General features: G+C 42.7%; 1 protein-coding gene across 21 annotated transcripts in view; it reads right to left on the minus strand.

Annotated features, from left to right (window-relative positions):
• The window catches only part of BIN1 (bridging integrator 1), a 139,056-nt gene extending 119,970 nt beyond the window's left edge, over positions 1 to 19,086 (minus strand). For 2 of the 21 annotated variants that reach the window (XM_043994903.1, XM_043994891.1), the window contains exon 1: positions 18,689 to 19,083. In XM_043994903.1, coding sequence (XP_043850838.1) covers positions 18,689 to 18,772 — 84 coding nt within the window. In that variant the 5' untranslated portion in view covers positions 18,773 to 19,083. Of the gene's footprint in view, positions 1 to 18,688 lie in introns of all 21 variants that reach the window. The other 19 variants (XM_043994900.1, XM_043994893.1, XM_043994899.1 and 16 more) reach the window with 13 other exon arrangements.
• Between the last annotated feature and the right edge of the window lie 1,378 nt (positions 19,087 to 20,464).

Here is a 20,464-nt window from a genome sequence, read left to right on the forward strand (position 1 = left end):
AAAAAGAGGATCTTATATTTGATCCTGGAGGTAGCAGGGAGCCACTGAAGCTTACTTGGGGGGGGGGGGGGGGTAGGAACATGGTCATATCTGTACTTGAGGAAGACATCAGTGTCACAAAAGATGCATTTGAGAGAGTGAAAGCGGAAAATCCAGTCAAGACTACCACAACAGTTCCAGCTGAGGTAACACAATCCTGGACCAAGACGGCGGCACTGGGGAAGAGGAAGAAACAGATTCAAAAGAGCCTGGGAAGGTAGAACTGAAAGGAGATGAGAAATCATTGGATTGGCTAAGGGAAATAATAAAGTTAAAAGTCAAATTATATTACACCAAACATAACTCCTCCTGAGGACACTAGCTTATGCTAAGGTTAAGAGTTGTGAGGGGTACAAATTACTTATACATAACATGTACCCTACCTCCACTTCAGGCTCACCACTTTATCTGCTGCACCACCTAGCTGCCCATTTCCTCTTTACAGAGGAGGAAACTGAGGCTAAGAAAGATCAATTAACTTGCCATTGTCATAGTATAGTGTTTGAGGCAAGATTTGAACTCAGGTCTTCCTGACTCCAAATCCAGCCCTCTCTCCATTTTGGAACCTTAGCTGATTGATATAAACAATACAATTGTTAGAGTTCAGAGAAGAGAGATTATTTCAAGCTGGTATGGACAGAGAAGGCTAAGAAAATGCTTCCATCTGACTAGACTGTAGGAGCTAGATAAAATGTAGAGAGCATCCCACCTACCCAGAAAACCTTAGCAATCCCAAAACCCAGGTTGCAGCTGAGTTTCAAATAAATTCTATCCTCTTGTCCCTTTCCTGTAAACCCAGCATCAATCACTGTGTCCTTTTTCAGTCCTTGGGGCAGCAGCCAGTCGGCCCCCTGCCTGCCTGCCTGACCAGGGCTCTCTGGCCTCTTTTGGCAGAGCAAACTTTGCTTCTAACACGTAGATTGCAGAGGCAAAAATATCTGCAATGTGGCTTCCCTTCCAAGGAGCTGAGTGCTGCCCCAACTGGGGAACAGAAGTCACAGGCCCCAGGGCCAGTTAAAGTCTTCACCTAGGAGAGTTGGAAGGAACTGGGAAAAGAAGCCGAGGTAGGAAATGCTCATACCTAAATTACTTGTGAAATTCCTAGTGGGGTTACTGAGAATATGGTTCTCCAACCAACCAAAGGTACCTGGCAGAGAATAGCAAAGGTTGATAGTCTGCATTTTCCCCATCTCCCACCCCTTCCCTCTTCATTCTCTTCAACTTCTTCCTTCTCTCTCTCCCTCATCTGCTATTCACAGAGACTCTGGGTCAGTGGAATGGACAAGGAAAGGGAGACAGAAGGAAAAGACCAGAGAAAGCTCAAACATGGAGGACCCCAAGGGCAATATGGTCAAATATTAACTAGTCCAAGGGCTAAAAAAAAATGGCCTTGTACATGACAGGCACTTGTATTTCACTCTTGTGTATGGCCTCTTCAAAGCCACCTTCCAAACTTTCTCCTACCCCACAAGCGCTCTATTCTCTAATGATCAACATAGATCAGAGAGGACCTGGTCTACCTCCCCTGGATATAGAGAAAATGAGGCCAAAAGAGGTCTGGCAGGTCACCCACTGTCACAATGGGACTGTGTAGCAGAACCAAAAGGGGAGATGTGGGACTCCTCATGGAGCATAGTCAACCCTCCTTATTCCTTCCCCCATTCAATTTCCTTTGGACTGGACCTGTGAGTTCATCGGGATAAGCAATCCCTCCATAAGGAAAACTCTCTATCAATATAAATCAGCAATTATTCTGAAAAGTATAATCTTAGAGACTTGCCTAGAATGAGGAGGAGGGGGTTGGTTGCTTGTCCAGGGTCACACAGCCTGTATGTGTCAGAGGCCAGGTAGGAGGCCAGGTTATTCAGACACCAGGGCCGGTTCTCTATCCACTCCAAGGACATGTCTCCTTTCCTAAAAGATCTGTGTATTTATCTTGTCTTTGTACATTTCCCAGTGCCTGGCACAGTGCATTGCACAATACACATTCTGTCTTAGGGCTAGTTTAAAGCTATGAATAGCTACTAAAATTTTAATTAAAGCTATTAAAAGCTATCAATAGCTTAAAACCTACCCTCAAACTTTTGGAACACCCTATACCTCAAAGGATAGGATCTTATGATTATGGTTACTCCATTTATCAATACAAATGGAAACATAACAATATGCACTAACCCTGCCCAATTCTTGTTCATGTCCTTCTGTAACTCCTCAATCACCCCAAATGTCGTTGGCCTCTCTCTGGTTCTTTTCATATTTCCCAGATGCCAATGCAACACTCCTCTTTCACTCATACTATACCATTGTTTGTCCTACCTCCTTTTCTGGCCATCCGTGTTCTTAATGCTGCTTTACTCTACATTTCCTGTATCATACTTGGCAATAGCATATATCCTATTTACATTCACCACTCCTCTTTCTACTGCCTTAGGATTAAGGCAGCTAAACCTGTGATTCTTGTGAAAGCGTGGTGTTCATGAATCAAAGACATATAACACCAACAGGAGAACAGCTAGGATGGCACCATAGATAAAATGCACTAGACCTTGAATTCAAATCCTGCCTCAGATAATTACTAGCTGGACAAGTCACTTAACCTGTATCAGCTTGGGGATAATAGCATCTACTTCTCAAGGTTGCTATTGTGATGTTTAAAATCTAAATGCATGGTCCCCTTAAATTACAAGCTTTAGCACCAGTCTTTGGGCATTAAGCATTTATTAAAGCATACCAGGTATTCATGTGGAGTTCAGAAAGTTAAGAAAAGGCCTATCTAGCCTAGAGTTCCAGCCTGGTTGGGTTCTTCCTCAAGTCCTCCACCATGAGCCTGCTTCAATCATGAACTCCCCAGCAAACTAACTGTGGAAGCTTTTTATAGGTCCGGAGCATGGGCGGTCCTTACACACTGCTTCAAGCTGGATTGGTTAACGTCATCCAAATTCATTGGTCACCTGCCTCTAGTGTCTTCCTACTCCAATCCATCCTCCACTTAGCTGCCAAGGCTTTTTTTTTTTTTTAAAAAGCATAGTTCTTCCCTGTTACCCTCTCTCCCCTCAGTAAACTCCAATAGCTCCCTGTTAACCCCCAGGATCAAACAGAAAACCTTGTTTGGCTCTTTAATCTCTTCATAATCTGGCCCTTCTTACCTTTCCAATCATTTATATACTTTACTCTCCTTTAAGAACTCTATGATACAGCTGTGATAGACTTAGCTCTTCTCAGCAATAAAATGATCCAAGACAATTCCAAAGGACTCAGGGTGGAAAATGTTCTCCACATCCAGAAAAAGAACTATGAGATCTGAATGAAGATTGAACTATACCATTTTTATTTTTCGTGGTCTTTTTTTTCTTTTTTGAGGTTTTCCCCTTTTGTTCTGATTCTTCTTTCATAACATGACTAATGTGGAAATATGTTTAATGTGATTGTACGAATATAACCTACATCAGATTTCTGTCTTGGGGAGGGTGGAGGAAAAGGAGGGAGGGAGAATAATTTGGAACTCAATCTTATAAACATGAATGTTGAAAACTATCTTTACATGTAACTGGAAAAAAATAAAATACCATTAAGATAAAAAAAAAAAAACAACTCTATGATCCTGTTAAATTGGCCTACTCACAGTTCCTCGACATGATGCCCTCTCTTATTGTTGTTGCCATGAATTCTTCACTGGCTGTTTCCCCACTCCTGGTGTGTCCTTTCCCCCTCACTTCTACTCCTTGGTTTCCCCTCACTTCCTTCAAGGCTCAGTTCAAGCTTCACCTTTAGGAGGCTTTTTGTGATCTCCCTAGTTGTCCCTCTCCCAAATTATGTTCTACCTATTCTGTAGAAACTTGGTTATTTACATTTTGTCTCCCCTGCTCCTACCATTTTTTAATTTTTTTTTTTTGCCTATTAGAATGTAAATTCCTTGAGGGCAGGGACAATCTGACTATCTTTATTACAGTATTTGTATTCCCAGCACTTAGCACATTTTCTGGCACATGGTAAGCTCTTAATAAAGGCTTATTGCCTTGTTTTGCCTAGTATCACCACTGCTTTAACATATACATTGCCTGACACACATACTAAGCACTTAATAAATGAATACTGAGTGACTCACTGACTGGGAAAGAAGTTAAGATTCCTATTTGAGGGGAGGAATAGACTCAGATGGCAATAGGAATAATGCTAAATACCAAGGGAGGATGTCAAAACTGGTTTGAAATTTTCCCTTGTTGTAGGATCATAGAATTAGAGCTAAAAGGAACCTCAGAAGCCATCTAGTCCAACTCCTTCATATTGCAGATGAGGAAACAGGCCCAAAAGGGTTGTCACTTATTCAAGGTCACACAAGCTACTAAATGGCAAAGCCAGAATTTGAACCCCGATCCTGCAACTCCAAAGTTCTTTTTACTGTATGATGCTATATCATACACAATTGCTACCATCAGAGATTTACACACTGCCTCCTCTAGGGGTTTCCCAGAGGGCTGCATCTAAGGCCCCAAAGAGAAAACCACATCTGGATTTGCCCATCACTTGTATATGCTTCTGTTTATCTGCCCATCATTTCCATATGCTTCTGCTGAGAGATATAATCCTATGCCACAGAATCTCAGGGCATTCATTTGCAAACTATTATTTCATTAGAATTATAGGATATGAGGGGCAGCTAGATGGCGCAGTGGTTAAAGCACTGGCCCTGGATTCAGGAGTACCTGAGTTCAAATCCGGCCTCAGACACTTAACACTTACTAGCTGTGTGACCCTGGGCAAGTCACTTAACCCCCATTGCCCCGCAAAAAAAGATATGAGTAATGGAAAGAGCCATAAGACTTTGTTGTTCAACCTCTTTTTACAGGTAAAGAAATTAAGGTCCAGATTATCCCCAGTGGTCCCCATTGTATCACTTTCTCTTATATTTCTTAATACCCATACCTTTAAACCAGCACAAAGCCACTTTCCTAACATGTCAGAAACCTAAGGAATGAAGATATCAGTACAGGTGGGGGACCAGCCAACATGGATGACCAAAGTCCTTGTACTGAGGTATCTGAACACCCTGCCTCCCCAGAAACTAAATCACTCTGTGTGTGTGTGTGTGTGTGTATGTGTGTGTGTGTGTGTCTGTCTGTCTGTCTCTCTGTCTCTGTCTCTTTCCTTCTTTTCCACCACCATTTAAAAAGTGTTTGGGGGCAACTAGGTGGCGCAGTGAATAAAGTGCCAGCCCTGGATTTGGGAGGACCTGAGTTCAAATTTGACCTCAGACACTTGACATTTACTAGCTGTGTGACCCTGGGCAAGTCACTTAACCCCCATTGCCCCACATAAACAAAAAACAAACAAACAAACTAAACTAAAAAGTGTTTGAATACAAAAGAAAGTCTGGGGCAGCTAGGTGGAGCAGTAAATAGAGCACCGGCCCTGGATTCAGGAGGACCTGAGTTCAAATGTGACCTCAGACACTTGACACTAGCTGTGTGAGCCTGGGCAAGTCACTTAACCCCAATTGCCTCACCAAAAAAAAAAAAAAAGGAATGTAAAAAAAATTAACTAAAAAAAAATATTAAAAAAAGAAAGTCTGAGGACCTCTCTCTGTCATTCATTATCTATTTAGGCAAATCAGGTCACCTCTCTTGGCCTCAGTTTCTTATCAATGAAATGAAGGGGTTGTATTAGTTGACCTGTAGAAGCCCATCCCTAAATCTATGATCTTCTAGTAGTCTCATGACTGTCTCAGGGCCTCAGGACATAGACTGGCAAAGATTTCCCTCTTCTCTCGATGCACTACTATCAACTTGCTACCCATGAGCTAGAAAAATATTCTCCTTTCCAAAGATATGGACATATTAAGAGGGGACTCCGGAATACCCAAAAGCCTTCAAGACCCAAAGAGTTAAGCACTAATGGGGGAATTCAGGCATGGTAGCAGTATTGTGGGAGAGGTATTTTTGGAGCCTCTTTAATTCCACCCTAGAGTATTCCCCCTACCCTGCCTACACATGTGGCCAAACCTGCTGGATCTGGGCTCCCATAGTCCCTATACCAGCAATAGGTCATATCTGCCACCACCACAACCACCCCTCCCCCTGTTTCTCACCCACCCCAGAACCCAGGAAGACACTGTAGCCAGCTCTGAGTTGAGAGGGAGGAAGAGTAAGAGGAGAAGGAATGAGTTAAGGAAGGAAAAAGGACAGAAGGTCAGACACAGTGAAAACCACAAAGTTGCTTTCCAGTTTCTCCAGTGTCTCAGCTGCATAAACACTGCAATCCCTGGGAGGTCCAGCCTAGAAATACAGCAAGAATGGATTTAGCACTGATTGCTTCTGGAGACAGTCTTAGGAGTTCACAACCTTGGCCTTGGCATTCACTACCAACACCACCACACTGCCTTTACCTGAGTCCCAACCTCCTTTCATAATTCTCTTCTCACTGAACTGAACTTCTGTGGGCACTGAGCAAATGGGGAGCAAGTGAGGCCATCCAGGGAGGGAGGCAATTTGCCCAAGGTCACCTATCATGTCAAAGGTAAAATCAGAAGGGAAACGGCAGAATCTGCTTCTCTGGCAGCCCAGCTCCATTCACTAAGTTACAAAGTTTCCTCCCCGGTTCTTTATTAATTTAGTGTTTGATTATGGCTTTTTCCTTCCACTGTTAGTCCTGAAAGGAGATTCTGACAAGAAATATGTTTTAGGAAAAACAAATACAAAGTAAAAATGCTGATGGTCAAACAAACAAAAACCCTCAGGGAATCACAATCTCATAGTTGGAAGGGACCTGGAGACCTCTTGTGCAGAGGGAAACCCCTACCTCCAACCAGCAGGCAGCCTCTCAGATAACTCAACCTTCATTCACTTTCAGATGATGCCACCTTAGGAAGATTTTGCTTCACGTTTAAATGAAATCTGCCTCTATGCAACTTCCCTATTCCTCCCTCCCCCCTCCCCCCAGCCCGACCCCACTACTCATGGTTCTTCCCTCTGAGGTCAAGTAGGATAAATCTAGTCCTCCCACATACCAGCCTCTCAAATATCTCTGGTATATAATTATTTCCACGTTGTCTCCCCATTATAAGGTGAACTCCTTGGGCCTGGGTCTATGCTTTTAATTTTCTTTGTATCCTCAGAACTTTAACTAAATTAGGTGCTCTTAATCTGGGGTTCATGAACATGCAAGGTATCTGTGAACCTGAATGGGTACAAAATTATAATCTTCATTAACCTCTAACTGAAATTTAACATCTCCTTCAATTATGAAAGTAACAAACATTATTCTGAAAAGTGGACCCTAGATTTCACTGCCAAAGGAGTCTGTGATACGAAAAGGAAGGGCAGGGAAGGTAAGAACTCTTGGACTAAATGAAGACAATAGTCATGTTTCCCATAAATCTTGTCCTTATCCAGGCTAAATATCTGGAATTCCCTCAACCTAGCCTCTGTGGGGAATGATTGAGGTCCTTCACCATGTTGGTTGCCATCCTCTGGATACTCTTCACCTTATTACTGATAGAATATAAGATGTCTAAGAGTAAATATTGTTTCATTTTTGTCTCTGTATCCCCATTACTAGCACTCGATAAATGTTTGTTGATTATCAATGCCCTTCCTAAAACTGCAACCCAAAAGAGAATCTCCCATGTGGGTACCCTACTTTTCTTTTTTTTTCTTTTCTTTTTTTTTTTAGTGAAGCAATTGGGGTTAAGTGACTTGCCCAGGGTCACACAGCTAGTGTTAAGTGTCTGAGGCCGGATTTGAACTCAGGTACTCCTGACTCCAGGGCCGGTGCTCTATCCACTCACCCTACTTTTCTTAATGTTGCCTAAGACTGAATTAACTGGGGCAACTAGGTGGCCCAGTGGATAGAGCACCGGCCCTGGATTCAGGAGGACCTGAGTTCAAATCCAACCTCAGACACGTGACACTCACTAGCTGAGTGACCCTGGGCAAGTCACTTAACCCCAATTGCTTCACCAAAAAAAAAAAAAAAAAAAGACTGAATTAATTTTTTTGGCTATCATATACCATGGATTCATATTGAACTTGCAAAAAAACTCCCCAAATCTTTTTTCAAAAGAACTGTAATCTAGCCAAGACTCCTCTATCTTGTATTATAACGATGATTTCATACCCTTCTTTATGGATGAAGAAAGAGTAACTTTTAAACCTTCCTTCAGAAAAGGACAGATCCAATCTTAGCTCTAGCTAGCTTTTGATGATAGTAAATATTTGGTATTTATTAGTTCAATTGAAAAATTCCCCTCTATTCCAAACAGCAGAGAGCTAATCCTGGTTCTCCCTCTCCCCTAGGGGCCAAAATAAGGAAGCAGCCCAAAGATGAGCAGGAAGAATCTAGGCCAGAGCTAAAGAAGACCACTCCTGATTTAGAAGGACCCTGCAGCAATACATGAAAATTGAGGGATGCTGTAAAGCTCCACAAACTAGGAAAAAGACTCATCTGACTAAGGCAATTTAGTTGAGTTGGAGTCATAAACTCAGTTTCAATCATAATGCTAGAAATCTTTTCTACTTGTATCTTTTTTTTCTATTCTTACTCATTTTCTATTTCTCCTAATCCCTCCATTGTATAGATGAAGAGGGGCTAAGATAATAGAAAGAAGAAAAAATGAGGGAAAAGACCCACATGTACAAAAACGTTAATAGCAGCACTTTGTGTCATAGCAAAGAATTGGATACAAAGTAGTTACCCATCAAAGGAGGAATGGGAAAATAAACTGCGGCATATGAATATAACGGAATACTACTGCATCATGAGAAATGATGAATTCAGAGAAAACTTGTCTGAACTGATACAGAGTGAAATAAGCCATACAGGAGAACAATTTATACAGTGAACATAATAACGTAAAGGAAAATAATCTGAAAGATTATGGCATTCTCATCAATGCAGTGGTCAATCATAACTTCCAAAGACTCATGATGAAGCATGTTTCCCACTCCTCAACGGAGGTGACTAATGGACTAGAGGGTATAGAATGAGACATACTTTCAGATATCAGCAAGGTGTTGAATTATTTTTGCTTGAAGAAAGAGCTTCTAAGGGAAGAGGAAGATAGGTAAGTTAGTGAGTGGGTAGCGAGAGATAAAAATGCAAAAAAAAGCATCAATGAGATTTTCAAAAATATACAGAAGAAAACAAAAGGGCAATTTTGTTATTCCTGCTAAATTTGATACACACTTTAAAGACGCAAACTGAATGCAACAAAATACATGGTTTTAGATGCAGTCTTTATTTTGTTCTTCCTTGCATACTGAAATGTGCTTATTGATGACTAAGTTCATAATAAAAGAGGAAATACTGTAAGGGTGAAATGATTTCTCCAAAGTCATACAGGTGGCAGAAAGAGGACAAAACCCAAGCTACCTATGGCGGGGAAAGAAGGCTCCAGTTTGAAGATGAGCTCAGCACTGCTCTGAGACAGCAGCAGGAGATGCAACTAAAACAATTCTAGGGGGCAGCTAGGTGGCACAGTGGATAAAGCACCGGCCTTAGATTCAGGAGGTCCTGAGTTGAATCCGGCCTCAGACACTTGACATTTACTAGCTGTGTGACCCTGGACAAATCACTTAACCCTCACTGCCCCACAAAAAAAAAAAATTCTAAAGTTGGTCAGAGAGTCATAACTGGGTGGAAGGAAAGTGTAGGAGACAGAAAGATAAGCATGCCATTCAAGTATAGATGATTAAAACTGAGGAAATCCCCAAGACAGAAGGCACTTCTATCCTTCCCAAAGCTGGGCAACTTATTTGATCCTCAAAATCATCCTGTGATGTTGACCAGAGCATTTGTTCTTTTATCCAACCAGCCAACAAACATTTATTAAGACCTTTTTATGTGCAATAAACTCTTCTATGGACTGAGAAAGACAAAAGGATGAATGAATGAAAGAATTAATTAATAGATAATAGATAGACAGATAAATGAATAAGAAATAGTCCATGACCTCAAGGACAAGTATTATCCTACCTTCCAGTTTCATAAGCTTTTTGTTGTTGTTGTTTTGGGTTGGGGGTTTTTTGCTAGGCAATGAGGGTTAAGTGACTTGGCCAGGGTCACAGAGCTAGTAAGTGTCAAGTGTCTGAGGCTGGATTTGAACTCAGGTTTTCCTGAATCCAGGGCCAGTGCTTTATTCACTGCGCCACCTAGCTGCCCCCAGTTTCATAGTTTTTAAGAGGAACTCCTGGTGTGGAAATTATCTTTCCCAGGCTAAATCTATAACTTATCTGCAACTTTACAATTTAGAAAGTTGGTTTAGACATTGAAAAGTTAAGTAACTTGCTCTTGGTCATAAAATTAGCATGTGCCAGAGTCAAGGATTAAATTGAGATCTTCCTAACTCCAAGGCCATCTTCTCCATTTAATAAATAAGTAAACATAGTTCAGTGAGTCAATCAGATGTTACATGTCTATAAATGACAGAGCAGGGACTAGAACTCAGATCTCCTGACTCCCAGCTTAGTGTTGTGTCCCTTAATAGAAAACTAAGGGACCTAACAGTTAACAAAATGGAGAAGGCAGGGAAGACCAAACTAGAAAAGGGGAGAATATAGATTTGACACCACTAATTTCCAGGAAGAAATTGCCTGAGGTGAAGATTTTCTCTATCTACCTTCTCTGTGAAACTAAATAGTCTGGTGTAAGGGCATTCAGAAGTGAACATATTTTGCATGACTTCCATCTTTATACTGGGTTTTCTATTTCTTACCTTCTCAATGGATGGGGAAAGGTTGGGTTAAGGGAAAGAAATCTGTAACTGAAAATTAAATTAAATTTTAAATATATAGATAAATCTAAAAAAAAAAAAGTGAACAGCTTTTGGTGGAAAGAATCAAACCCAAGTACGGCCATCAGAGCCCACTGGTACACAAAGCTATGTCAAGCCAGTCCAAAAGTCAATTGAAATTTCCAGGGACCACTTTGTTCTTTCCTCCCTCTCCTCAAAGGATGTATAAATCTCTCTCTCTCTCTCTTCTATATTCACCAGCTCCTTTGCAAGAAATCATTTGATGAAACTAAATCCCCTACCTCACCCACACCAAAAGACCATACACTTCAATAGTGCACAATCTGTTCTAATGCCCTTCTCTATAAGATGTAGTTTCAAGTTATCAAATATATTACTATTTTGTAATCTCTACACTTGGTTCTGAGGATACAGATACAATACCACGCCAGTCCCTGTCTTCAAAGAGTTGACATTCCAATGGAAGATACAACACGTCCACAGGCAAGTGTAATATGAGGGAGAGAACACTAACAAAGAGGAAGGAAGAACAGAGAAATCAGGAAAGCCTTAGATGAGGAGAGAGCACCTGAACTGAATCTGGAAAGATAAGCTTTTTAAAAGGGGGTGAGGCAATGAAATGGTACAGAAGAGTTCCAGGAACTCATGATGGAAGAGGATCTCCAAATCCAAGAAAAAAAAAAAAAAAGAACTGCGGAGTATAGATGCTGAATGAACCATACTATTTCTTTTGTTTTTGGTGCTGTTGTTTTTTTCTATTTTGAGGTTTTTCATCAGTGCTCTGATTTTTTCTCTTATAACATGACTAATGCAGAAATAGGATTAATTTTATTATGTGTATATATATATATATATATATAAAAACTATATCAGATTACCTGCTGTCTAGGGGAGGGGGAAGGGAGGGGAGGGAGGGAGAAAAATCTGAAATTGTAAAGCTTGTATAAACAAAAGATGAGAACTGTCTTTACATGTAACAGAAAAAAAAATAAAATACTTTACTAATTAACAAAAAAAAAAGGGGGGGGTGAGGAAGGCATGTATTATAGGCATGGCAGCTGGCCTACTCACCAAGTCAGCAGATGGAATACTGAATTTGAGGACTCTAGTGCAGTTTGACTGAAATATAGAATGTGTGAAGAGAAGAAACGTGAAATAAGGCAAACTCATGCCAAATTAAAAGAACCTTTCGAGTCATAAAAATAACCAGCTTTTCACATAGTTCTTTAAGGTTTACAATTTTTTTTCATATATCATTTCATTTGATCCTCACAACAAACTTGAGGTGTGTGTACTATTATTATCCCCATTTTACAAATGAGGAAACTGAGGGACAAAGTGGTGAAGTGAATTGTCCAGGGACACACAGCTAGTAAATTAACTCAGGTCTTCCTGACTAAGTCAGGCTACTCTATCCACTATTCCACCTGCTTGCATTTTGCTGAGATGTTTATATTATACCCTGGAGACAAGAGGAAGTCTCTGTAGGTTTTTGAGCAGGGAGGTCTAAGATCCAATCTGTGCCTTAGGAAGATTATTTTGACAATTATTGGGAGGATGAATCCAAAGGGGGCAAGAGAGAAGGCAGAAAGGAGCAATTAGGAGGGTGTGACAATAGTGCAAGCAAGAGGCAATAAGGGGCCTGAATTAGAGTAATGAACAGCCATGTTAAGTGAAGAAGAGACAGATGGAAGAAGAAATGTCAAGGTGGAGTCAAAAAGGCTTAGCAATAATTTAAATATGTGGAGTATAGGAGAGGAAGGAGCCAATGGCACCTCTAGGTTTATGAACCTGGATAAATAAAAGGATGCTGGCTCCACACAAAGAGGGAAGGTTCAGAACAGAGGTGGGTTTAATAAGGACGATGATGAGCTCTGCTTCGGACTTGTTGAGTTCAAGATGTCACCAAAAAGTCAAACTGAAAATATATGATCAGCAGTTGGAAACATTTTACAAAAACTAACCTAAGATGTGGACTGTCACATGTTTCATCAGTAAGGTTGGCGTTTTTTTCAGCCTTTTTTTTTTTTTAACAAGGGATGTCGTGCCAGATAGTGAAGGGGTGGAGTGGGGGAGGGGGGGAGGATGAGATAGAAATATATTCAGAAATCAGTGTGATTAAAAGATAAGAGGCATCAATAAAATTTCTAAAATTAAGTTAAAAAAAAACTAGCTCAACAACTATCAATTGGTTTAACCATTCTGGAAAATGATTTGGAATTATTCAAGCAAAGTCACTAAATTATTCATATCCTTTGACCTAGCAAACCTAGTGCTAGGTATCTACTTTAAGGAGGTCAAAGACAAAAGAAAAACCCTACATATTCCAAAATATTTATAGAAATACTTTTTGTAAAGGCAAAAAAGAAAAAAAAAACCTCAAAATTAAGGGTGACACCCATCAGTTAGGAAATGGCTAAGCAAAGTGTGATACATGAATATAATGTAATACTTTTCCATTCATCCAAAGTGGTTCTTCCCATATGACATTTCATCCCTTTTCTCTCTGCCTTGGCACTGGCTATTCTTTTTGCCTAAAATGTACTCCTCCCTCCTGAATTCTGTCTCTTTGAATCCCTGCCTTCCTTCAAAACAAAGCTTTCTGGGGACAACTAGGTGGTGCAGTGGATAAAGCAGTGACCCTGGATTCAGGAGGATCTGAATTCAAATCCAGCCTCAGACACTTGACACTTACTAGCTGTGTGACCCTGGGCAAGGCACTTAACCCCAACTGCCTCACCAAAAAAAAAGAAAAAAAAAGAAAAAAAGAAATACACATCATCTCATCATTCTGGATGAGACTACAGTTGTCCAGAACTCTTATTCAATTACAAAAATGTATCATTTTATCCTGCAAAATGGTCTCTTAAACAGCAAACATAAAAGAAACACAATCAACATGAAAGCTTGTGGTAGACTATTGCTTGGCCAGGGTAGTTTGTAAGGATACCTTGAACTTTACAAATTACCAAAGCACTTTCCTCACCCCAAATCTGGGAGGCAAGCAATCTAGGTGTGATTATCCTCATTTCCCAGATGAGGACACAGAGGCCAAGAGCGATTTGACCATAGTCACGTGACTAATAAATGGCAGAACCGCAACTCCACTAATTAAGCATAGAGCTCTTTCCATTTACTTTCATTTCAAATGGAACTCTAAGCACCCAACTTTCAACTCCTTGAGAAAAGTCTAAATATACTTTTATTGCTATATATTTTGTTCCTTCCTTTACTTCTCAACAAATAATTTCAATGCTCAAAAAAATCATGAATAGGTCCCACTGTGTTCAGGATCAAGTCCTGTAGCCTGGCATTCAGGGCCCTCCACATCTAAGTATATCTTGTGAGGAACCTTATAAGGAAATGAAACTCTGTGGCTCTAGTCTAGATTTGTACTCCCTGAAGATGATAAAGGTTAAGAATGAATAATGATAAGGGCCCAGGCTCCTTTGGTAATATATTCAAGAAGGAGGGGGAGGGAGAGAATATATATATAAAGGGGCTAAAATTCTAGCTATACTATCTAAAATATCTAATGAGTGGTCGCCAATAAATTATAAGCTTTAGAAAGAGTTAGACTTTTAAGCATTTATTAAGGAGAATAAGAATTTGAGGAAGAGAGAGAAGGGGCTAGATTCATCTATCAAAGGGATCGTGCATTTTAGCTCCACTCTCCATGAAAGAGAGTGAGCCACACCTCCTTCATCCCACAAGCCTCCCGTGAAACTGGGAACATCCCCTCTACTTGTGCACACATATCCAAGCTAATTGGCTGGTTGCCTTGATTGACAGTATCCACTAGCAAACGTCACTTCCTGATGCCAAGGAAAGCCGCATGGCTTGCCCTCAGACGCCTTCTCCTCATGGCGGAACTGTCCTACAGTAACTCTCCAGCAGGTGGCATCATTCTAATCGTTACAATATATATAGTATCTACTATATACCAGGCACTGTGCTAAGCACTTTACTTTTTCTTTTTTTTTTTTTTTTAAATAGTTGACATAGCTAGTAAATGTCTATGGTCACATTTGAACTCAGGTCTTCCTCACTCTAGACTTGGAGCTCTATTCACTGTACCACCTAGCAGCCTCTATTAACACACATTTCCTAGCAATTGGAGGTATCTAGTAGCAAAAAGCTTTACCTTCCAAAGTAGAATCATAATAACCATAATAGTAGCTGACATTAATATAGAACTTTATGGTTTACAAGGTGGTTTTTACACATTAATTTCATTTGATCCTCACACTAACCCTGTGTTCCCTAAGTAGAGGTTTTACAGAAACAGATGGATGACCACTTGTCAGCAATCAGATTCTTGGTTGAAATAAATGGTGGCTTCGGTCTCTTCAAATTCAGTATTTCTATGATTCTAATTCTTTTGACATTCACAGAATGTCATTTACATGTATATGTGTGTATACTCACATGTATGTATACAGAGAGAGAGAGACAGAGGGAAAGGGAGAGAGAGATTCTGCCCCCTGGCTCACTGTTGTTATGTTGGGTTTTTTGCCTATGTCATGCTATCTCTCATAAAAGTAAGAGACAGCTAGAGGAATTTAGAAAAGGGAGAGGTCACTAACTGGGGAGCTATCACAGAATAATTAATTTTGGACAAACAGAAAGGGTAAGAGAATGGGGATGGAAGAACACTATATTCTTAGAACCCTGCCCAGGATTACTATTAAATCTATATTTTAGGTTGAGTAGAGAAGATGACTCCTTATCTCCCACCTTTTTACCACTGGTGAAATATTGCCTCCTTAGACTTTCAGTAAAGATCACCTCCATTTCAAACACAGTGAATTGTCCAACATTCCATTTTAGTTTAGCTCCTAGTTCCATCTCATGGTTCTGAACAGAATTTTTTTTGGGGGGGGGCAGAGGTAAAGGTTTGAAAGGGGTACATACACATTTACCAGCCCCCACCACCCTCTACCCCCGATCTAATCTAAACACTACTGACCAGCTAGTGAAGGGTCCAGCCTCTGGAAGCCAAACAAGGTCAGAAAGAAGAATGAGAAAGAGAAGAGTTGGAGGTGAATAGAGAATGATAACATATATTATCCCTATGTATATAGCACAGCATTTACCTCCATTGAATGAAGTTATACATGCTGCAGAGCATTTTTTAATTAAGGCAAAGGACAGTCAATCCCATCTGAAGAGAGACATGGAGGTGGAAGCCAAATTGAAGGGACAGAACTTGGCAATTCCTCTGGCCATAGCTCAGGAAAGGAGGGCTTTGGCTCAGGAGGAGAGCTGCTATCAGTGCATCTGCTTAAATGCCCAATAATCTGCTTTATGATGGCATCTGACAGGCACAACCCAAGGCTTTGAGAAGCCAGCCTGTCCCAGCACTTCAGACAGGTCCTATGTATTCCCCACTCCCACTAGTGAGATGGATGAGTCAAGGCCTTCCAGGCTAACAATAGCTTTCTATAAACACATTAATCCCCCCCATCAGTTGGGGGAGGGGGTAGTTAGAGGGCAGGTTTACAGTCTGGATGAGCTCTGGAACATGGAAAAGAATGCATGCATGCACACATGCACACACATGCACACATATATACACACACACACACACATCCCAACCCAGCAACCCCTCCCCAAAACACACTCAGATATCTCCCTTCTTAGAAGGGCTTAGAGGTGCTCAGAGAGAAACAAACCATAGAGGGAGAGAAGAAAATAAACAGAGATAATGCTATTCCCACCCCTAAATCACATGGCCAAAGAATATCCCTGGGGAGCAAACACTTAAAGGCAAGTCAGGGAACCACAGTGGCCTCAGCTGCTAGTCATTCCTTTATAAATCTTAACAACCAATTGGTTGGAAAGAGGAGACCCCAGATGGTGAAGGGGGTTGATTTCAGACTAGGCCTTCAGTCTTTACAGGCAGGCTGGCAGATCCCCCCCATGGGAGGGAAGGGAATGGGGGGGGGGGGAAATATCCTTCCAGGAGGAAAAGGCTGGGGAGAGGGGTGGCCCTGCTCTCTTCCCAAAGATTATAGGACCAGATTCTGCATTCTCAGGATTTCAGAGTCAAAGCCGGCAATGGGAAGTTGCGTCAGCAGCAGCAGTGATCCAAATTCTATAAACCCAGGAGGCAGCCTGGAGTGGAGCACACATACACACATGCACATAAACCCACCCACCAATCCTTGGATTTCCTGCACTCCCAGAGCATGGCCCCTGACAGTAGAAGGGATTTGAATGTGGTTCAAGCCAGAGCACTGGGGAAGCCCTTGGCTCCCACTCCTGCTAGAAATCATCTATCCCCTCCGGAGGGGTGTCTGGTTCTTCAAGGGCCCTCAGACACAAACAAGAGGGATCTAGGGGCTCAGAGGAGGACAGGGTCAGGGTGTGTCACAGATTTCCAAGAGTCAGCAGTTTTTCAGAGGCCTAAACGGCTTTCCACTTTCCCATTTCCTTACCACAAGACATTTAGCCTTGCTTCCCACTCCTTCCTAACATCTAATGCTCCAGAACCTCTCAATCATAGCCTTGAATCCTTCCGCCCATGAGGCATCTCCAAAGCCTCTGCCGTGACTCCAAATATCGATTCTCTTTCCCTCCTAAGTGTGGGACATCCAGCTATCTCCTATTGGGTAGCTCTGTTGAAGATGGGGAGAAAGGAACCCTTCTGAAGTTAGCTTTAACAGCCCTAGAAGAGATATCTCTTATTTAGTGAAGGGATCATACAATAGATGGGGAGGAATATGCGGGATTTCCCCCCATTGTACTCTGCTGCACAATCCTCCCGTCTTAAGAAAACTAGGGGAAGGATGAGAAGACCCAGATGCAGCTAGAGACAGAGGATTCCTCTTTTAGCTGAAGCTTTTAAAGGTGTAAAGAGAAAAGAGGAGAAAAATTTAGGGAGTGAAAGGCTAGAGTAAGTACCACCACCTTCCTCTGGACACTGAAAAATTATTATAAATAAATGGAGACGGTTCGGGAAATCCTTAAAGGGGGGGATTCTACAAGGGAGGGGAGCTATGGACTTCCTCTACCTTACCATTGTGAACAAATATTATTCTGCGGCCGAAAGAACTGGGTGTCCCCCACACTGCTGTGTCCACCCCAGAACCATTTTTATCGCGAAATCTCACCACTCACCCTGGTGCCAGACCCTTCAGCCCTCTCCGGCTGGGGGACACACAGCTTGTCACTATTCACCACTCTTCCCTCCCCTTCTCGCCTCTCCTTCCGAGTGGAGCCTTCGGGGATTCCCCCAAAAGGAATCAGCTGGAAGAGCCCCCAAGGACAACACGAAGCTAAAATGCTCACAGATAATGTTTTGAGGGACACTGTGCAGGGGTTGGGGGAGAGGAAAGAGCTGCAGTCCCTAGGGACAGTAAAAGGACGCAAGATTTAGGGAAGTCACCTAGAGAGAAGAGCTCGGGGATGACGGATCGGGTCCGTCCGGCGCCCAAAGGTCTCCACTGCCAGGCCATATGGTGCCCCGCTCCTCGCCCCACCCCCTCTAGAGGGCTCCTGGAGCCAAGGGGACGGAGGGCGCAGGTACCCCAAACCTTCCATTACTACAATGACAGGACCGAGCTGGGGGAAGATGTGACATGGAAGGACAAACGGGGGGTGCATGAGGGGGTCTTCTGAAATGACAGTTACGCGTGTGCACACACACAGAGACACACAGACACGTTGAGCGCAGCTTGAGCCGCTGATTTGGTTGCAAGGAAGACATCAAAGCCGCCTTCGGCACCCCAACACACACACACACACACACACACACACACACACACCTCTGCAATGACAGACCCGGTTGCTGTGTTAGTGCAAAAGAGGTGAGAGGATGAGCAGGAACACTGTCCGTCCCCACCCCACTCGCTAGAGATTCCCGACCCCGGCCCCAGACGACCCCGGCGCATCCTTTACCTTTTCCTGCGCACGGGTGAGTTTCTTCTGCACGTTGCTGGCTATTTTCCCCGCGGTCACTCCCTTACTGCCTAGCTCAGCCATCTTGTCCTCCTGCCTTTCTTTTCTTTCCCCCACCACGAGTTTAATTGCCAATTAAATCTAGGTAGGTGTGCGTGTGCCCGGGAGGCGGGTGCACCAATGCAGAGGGCAAGAGCCTACATAGAGCTCCGCGTCTCCGTCGCCGCGCGCTCTCTCGCAGCCTCAGAGCCCGAGAGGGAGAGAGCGAGAGCGAGAGAGAGGGAGAGGGAGAGGGAAAGAGAGAGGGGGGTGGAGAGGAGGAAGAGGGAGGAGGGGGGAGGGCGGAGAAGGAGGAGAAGGGGAGGGGGCAGAACCACCCGGACCAGAAACAATGGTCATCGCCGTCCCCCCCAACCCCCCGGCAGCTGCTGGACAAGATACAGCCTTTTAAAGAGACAGTGCCTCGGGGCGGGGGGGGGGGATAGCCACTGGGCCGGCTTTAAAGGAACCAAGCTACGGCCACCTCCCCGTAGCCCTAGGGTAGGAGGTAAGGAGAGGGAGGTGGAGAAAGAGGAGGAGCTGGGACTATGGAAGGGAGGGGGGTGGAGACGAGGGGGTAGAAAAAAAAAAAAAAAGAGAGACTCCCTCTAGAGGTTTCAGGCGACACGGGCCCCCTAGGGTGGAGGGGTGAAATGGTGGAGGGTGGAGGCGGGAACGGGGAGTTGCGAATAAATAAATACATACTGTAAGTCATCATCTCTCTTCCCACGCGACTCGCTTCTTCCTTTCTTTTTTCCCACGTCATCATGTTCACCCCTACACACACACATACACACACACACACACACACACACACACACACACAGGAAAAGAAACCAAAAACCAAAATTCTCTGTTTTTAAACGAGGAATAAAAGAAACTATGTGGTTTGTTATAGAATCTCAGAACCCTAAGGATGTAAGAGATTTAAAAGCTGAGATAAAAAAATCTTGCTCCGGGGATATCTCTTTGCCCTCACCTCCCTCCTTTCCTGGGACTCTGAGTATAAGAGATAACAATGCAATTTTGTTAATAGTGAGAAGCTCGGAGGAATGGAGGACTTAGGAAGACCTGGAATCAAGTTTTCCCCCTGATATATGCTTGCCTGTCACTGTGGACAAGTGATCTAACCTCTCATTGTCCAGGTAACTCTAAGTTATGGAAGACTTGCATATCTTCACAAGGGGAGAGAGTTTTCTCACGGGGATCTCCCCTTCACCACTAAAATCACAGTTCTGAAATCACAGTCATAAGATGCAATTATCATAACCTACTGAGCCAAAAGGACCCAGACTATTTTAATGCATCAGTCAGAAAGTATTTTCAAATACTTAGTACTACATGCAAGGCTCATTATTAAATTCAAAACACAAAAACATTTATTCATTGCCTACCATGGGAAAGGTTCTGTGCTAGGCTCTGGGGATAGAGACAAAAAATAGTCCTCACTCTCAAAGATTTTATATCCTTCTTTGAGGATACAACAGGTACACAACTAAGTCAAGTCAAATATAAGTGTTATAGGGCCTAGCACCCCAGAAGTTCTCTGGGGTACATCAAAGAACCTTCTCCTTGAGAAACTAAATCAAAGGACAGACACACCTAAAGAGATAAGTGGAACCTGATCAGGACTAAGCTAGCTCCAGGACCACCACCCTTCATTCCAGTCTCCCACACCCCTAGGAAGATAAGATTGGGTGTGGCTGCTGCCTTTGTGGTGGAAGGAGAAGAAAGAGA

This window comes from Dromiciops gliroides, chromosome 3 (genome assembly GCF_019393635.1).
Source record: "Dromiciops gliroides isolate mDroGli1 chromosome 3, mDroGli1.pri, whole genome shotgun sequence".
Lineage (NCBI taxonomy): Eukaryota > Metazoa > Chordata > Mammalia > Microbiotheria > Microbiotheriidae > Dromiciops > Dromiciops gliroides.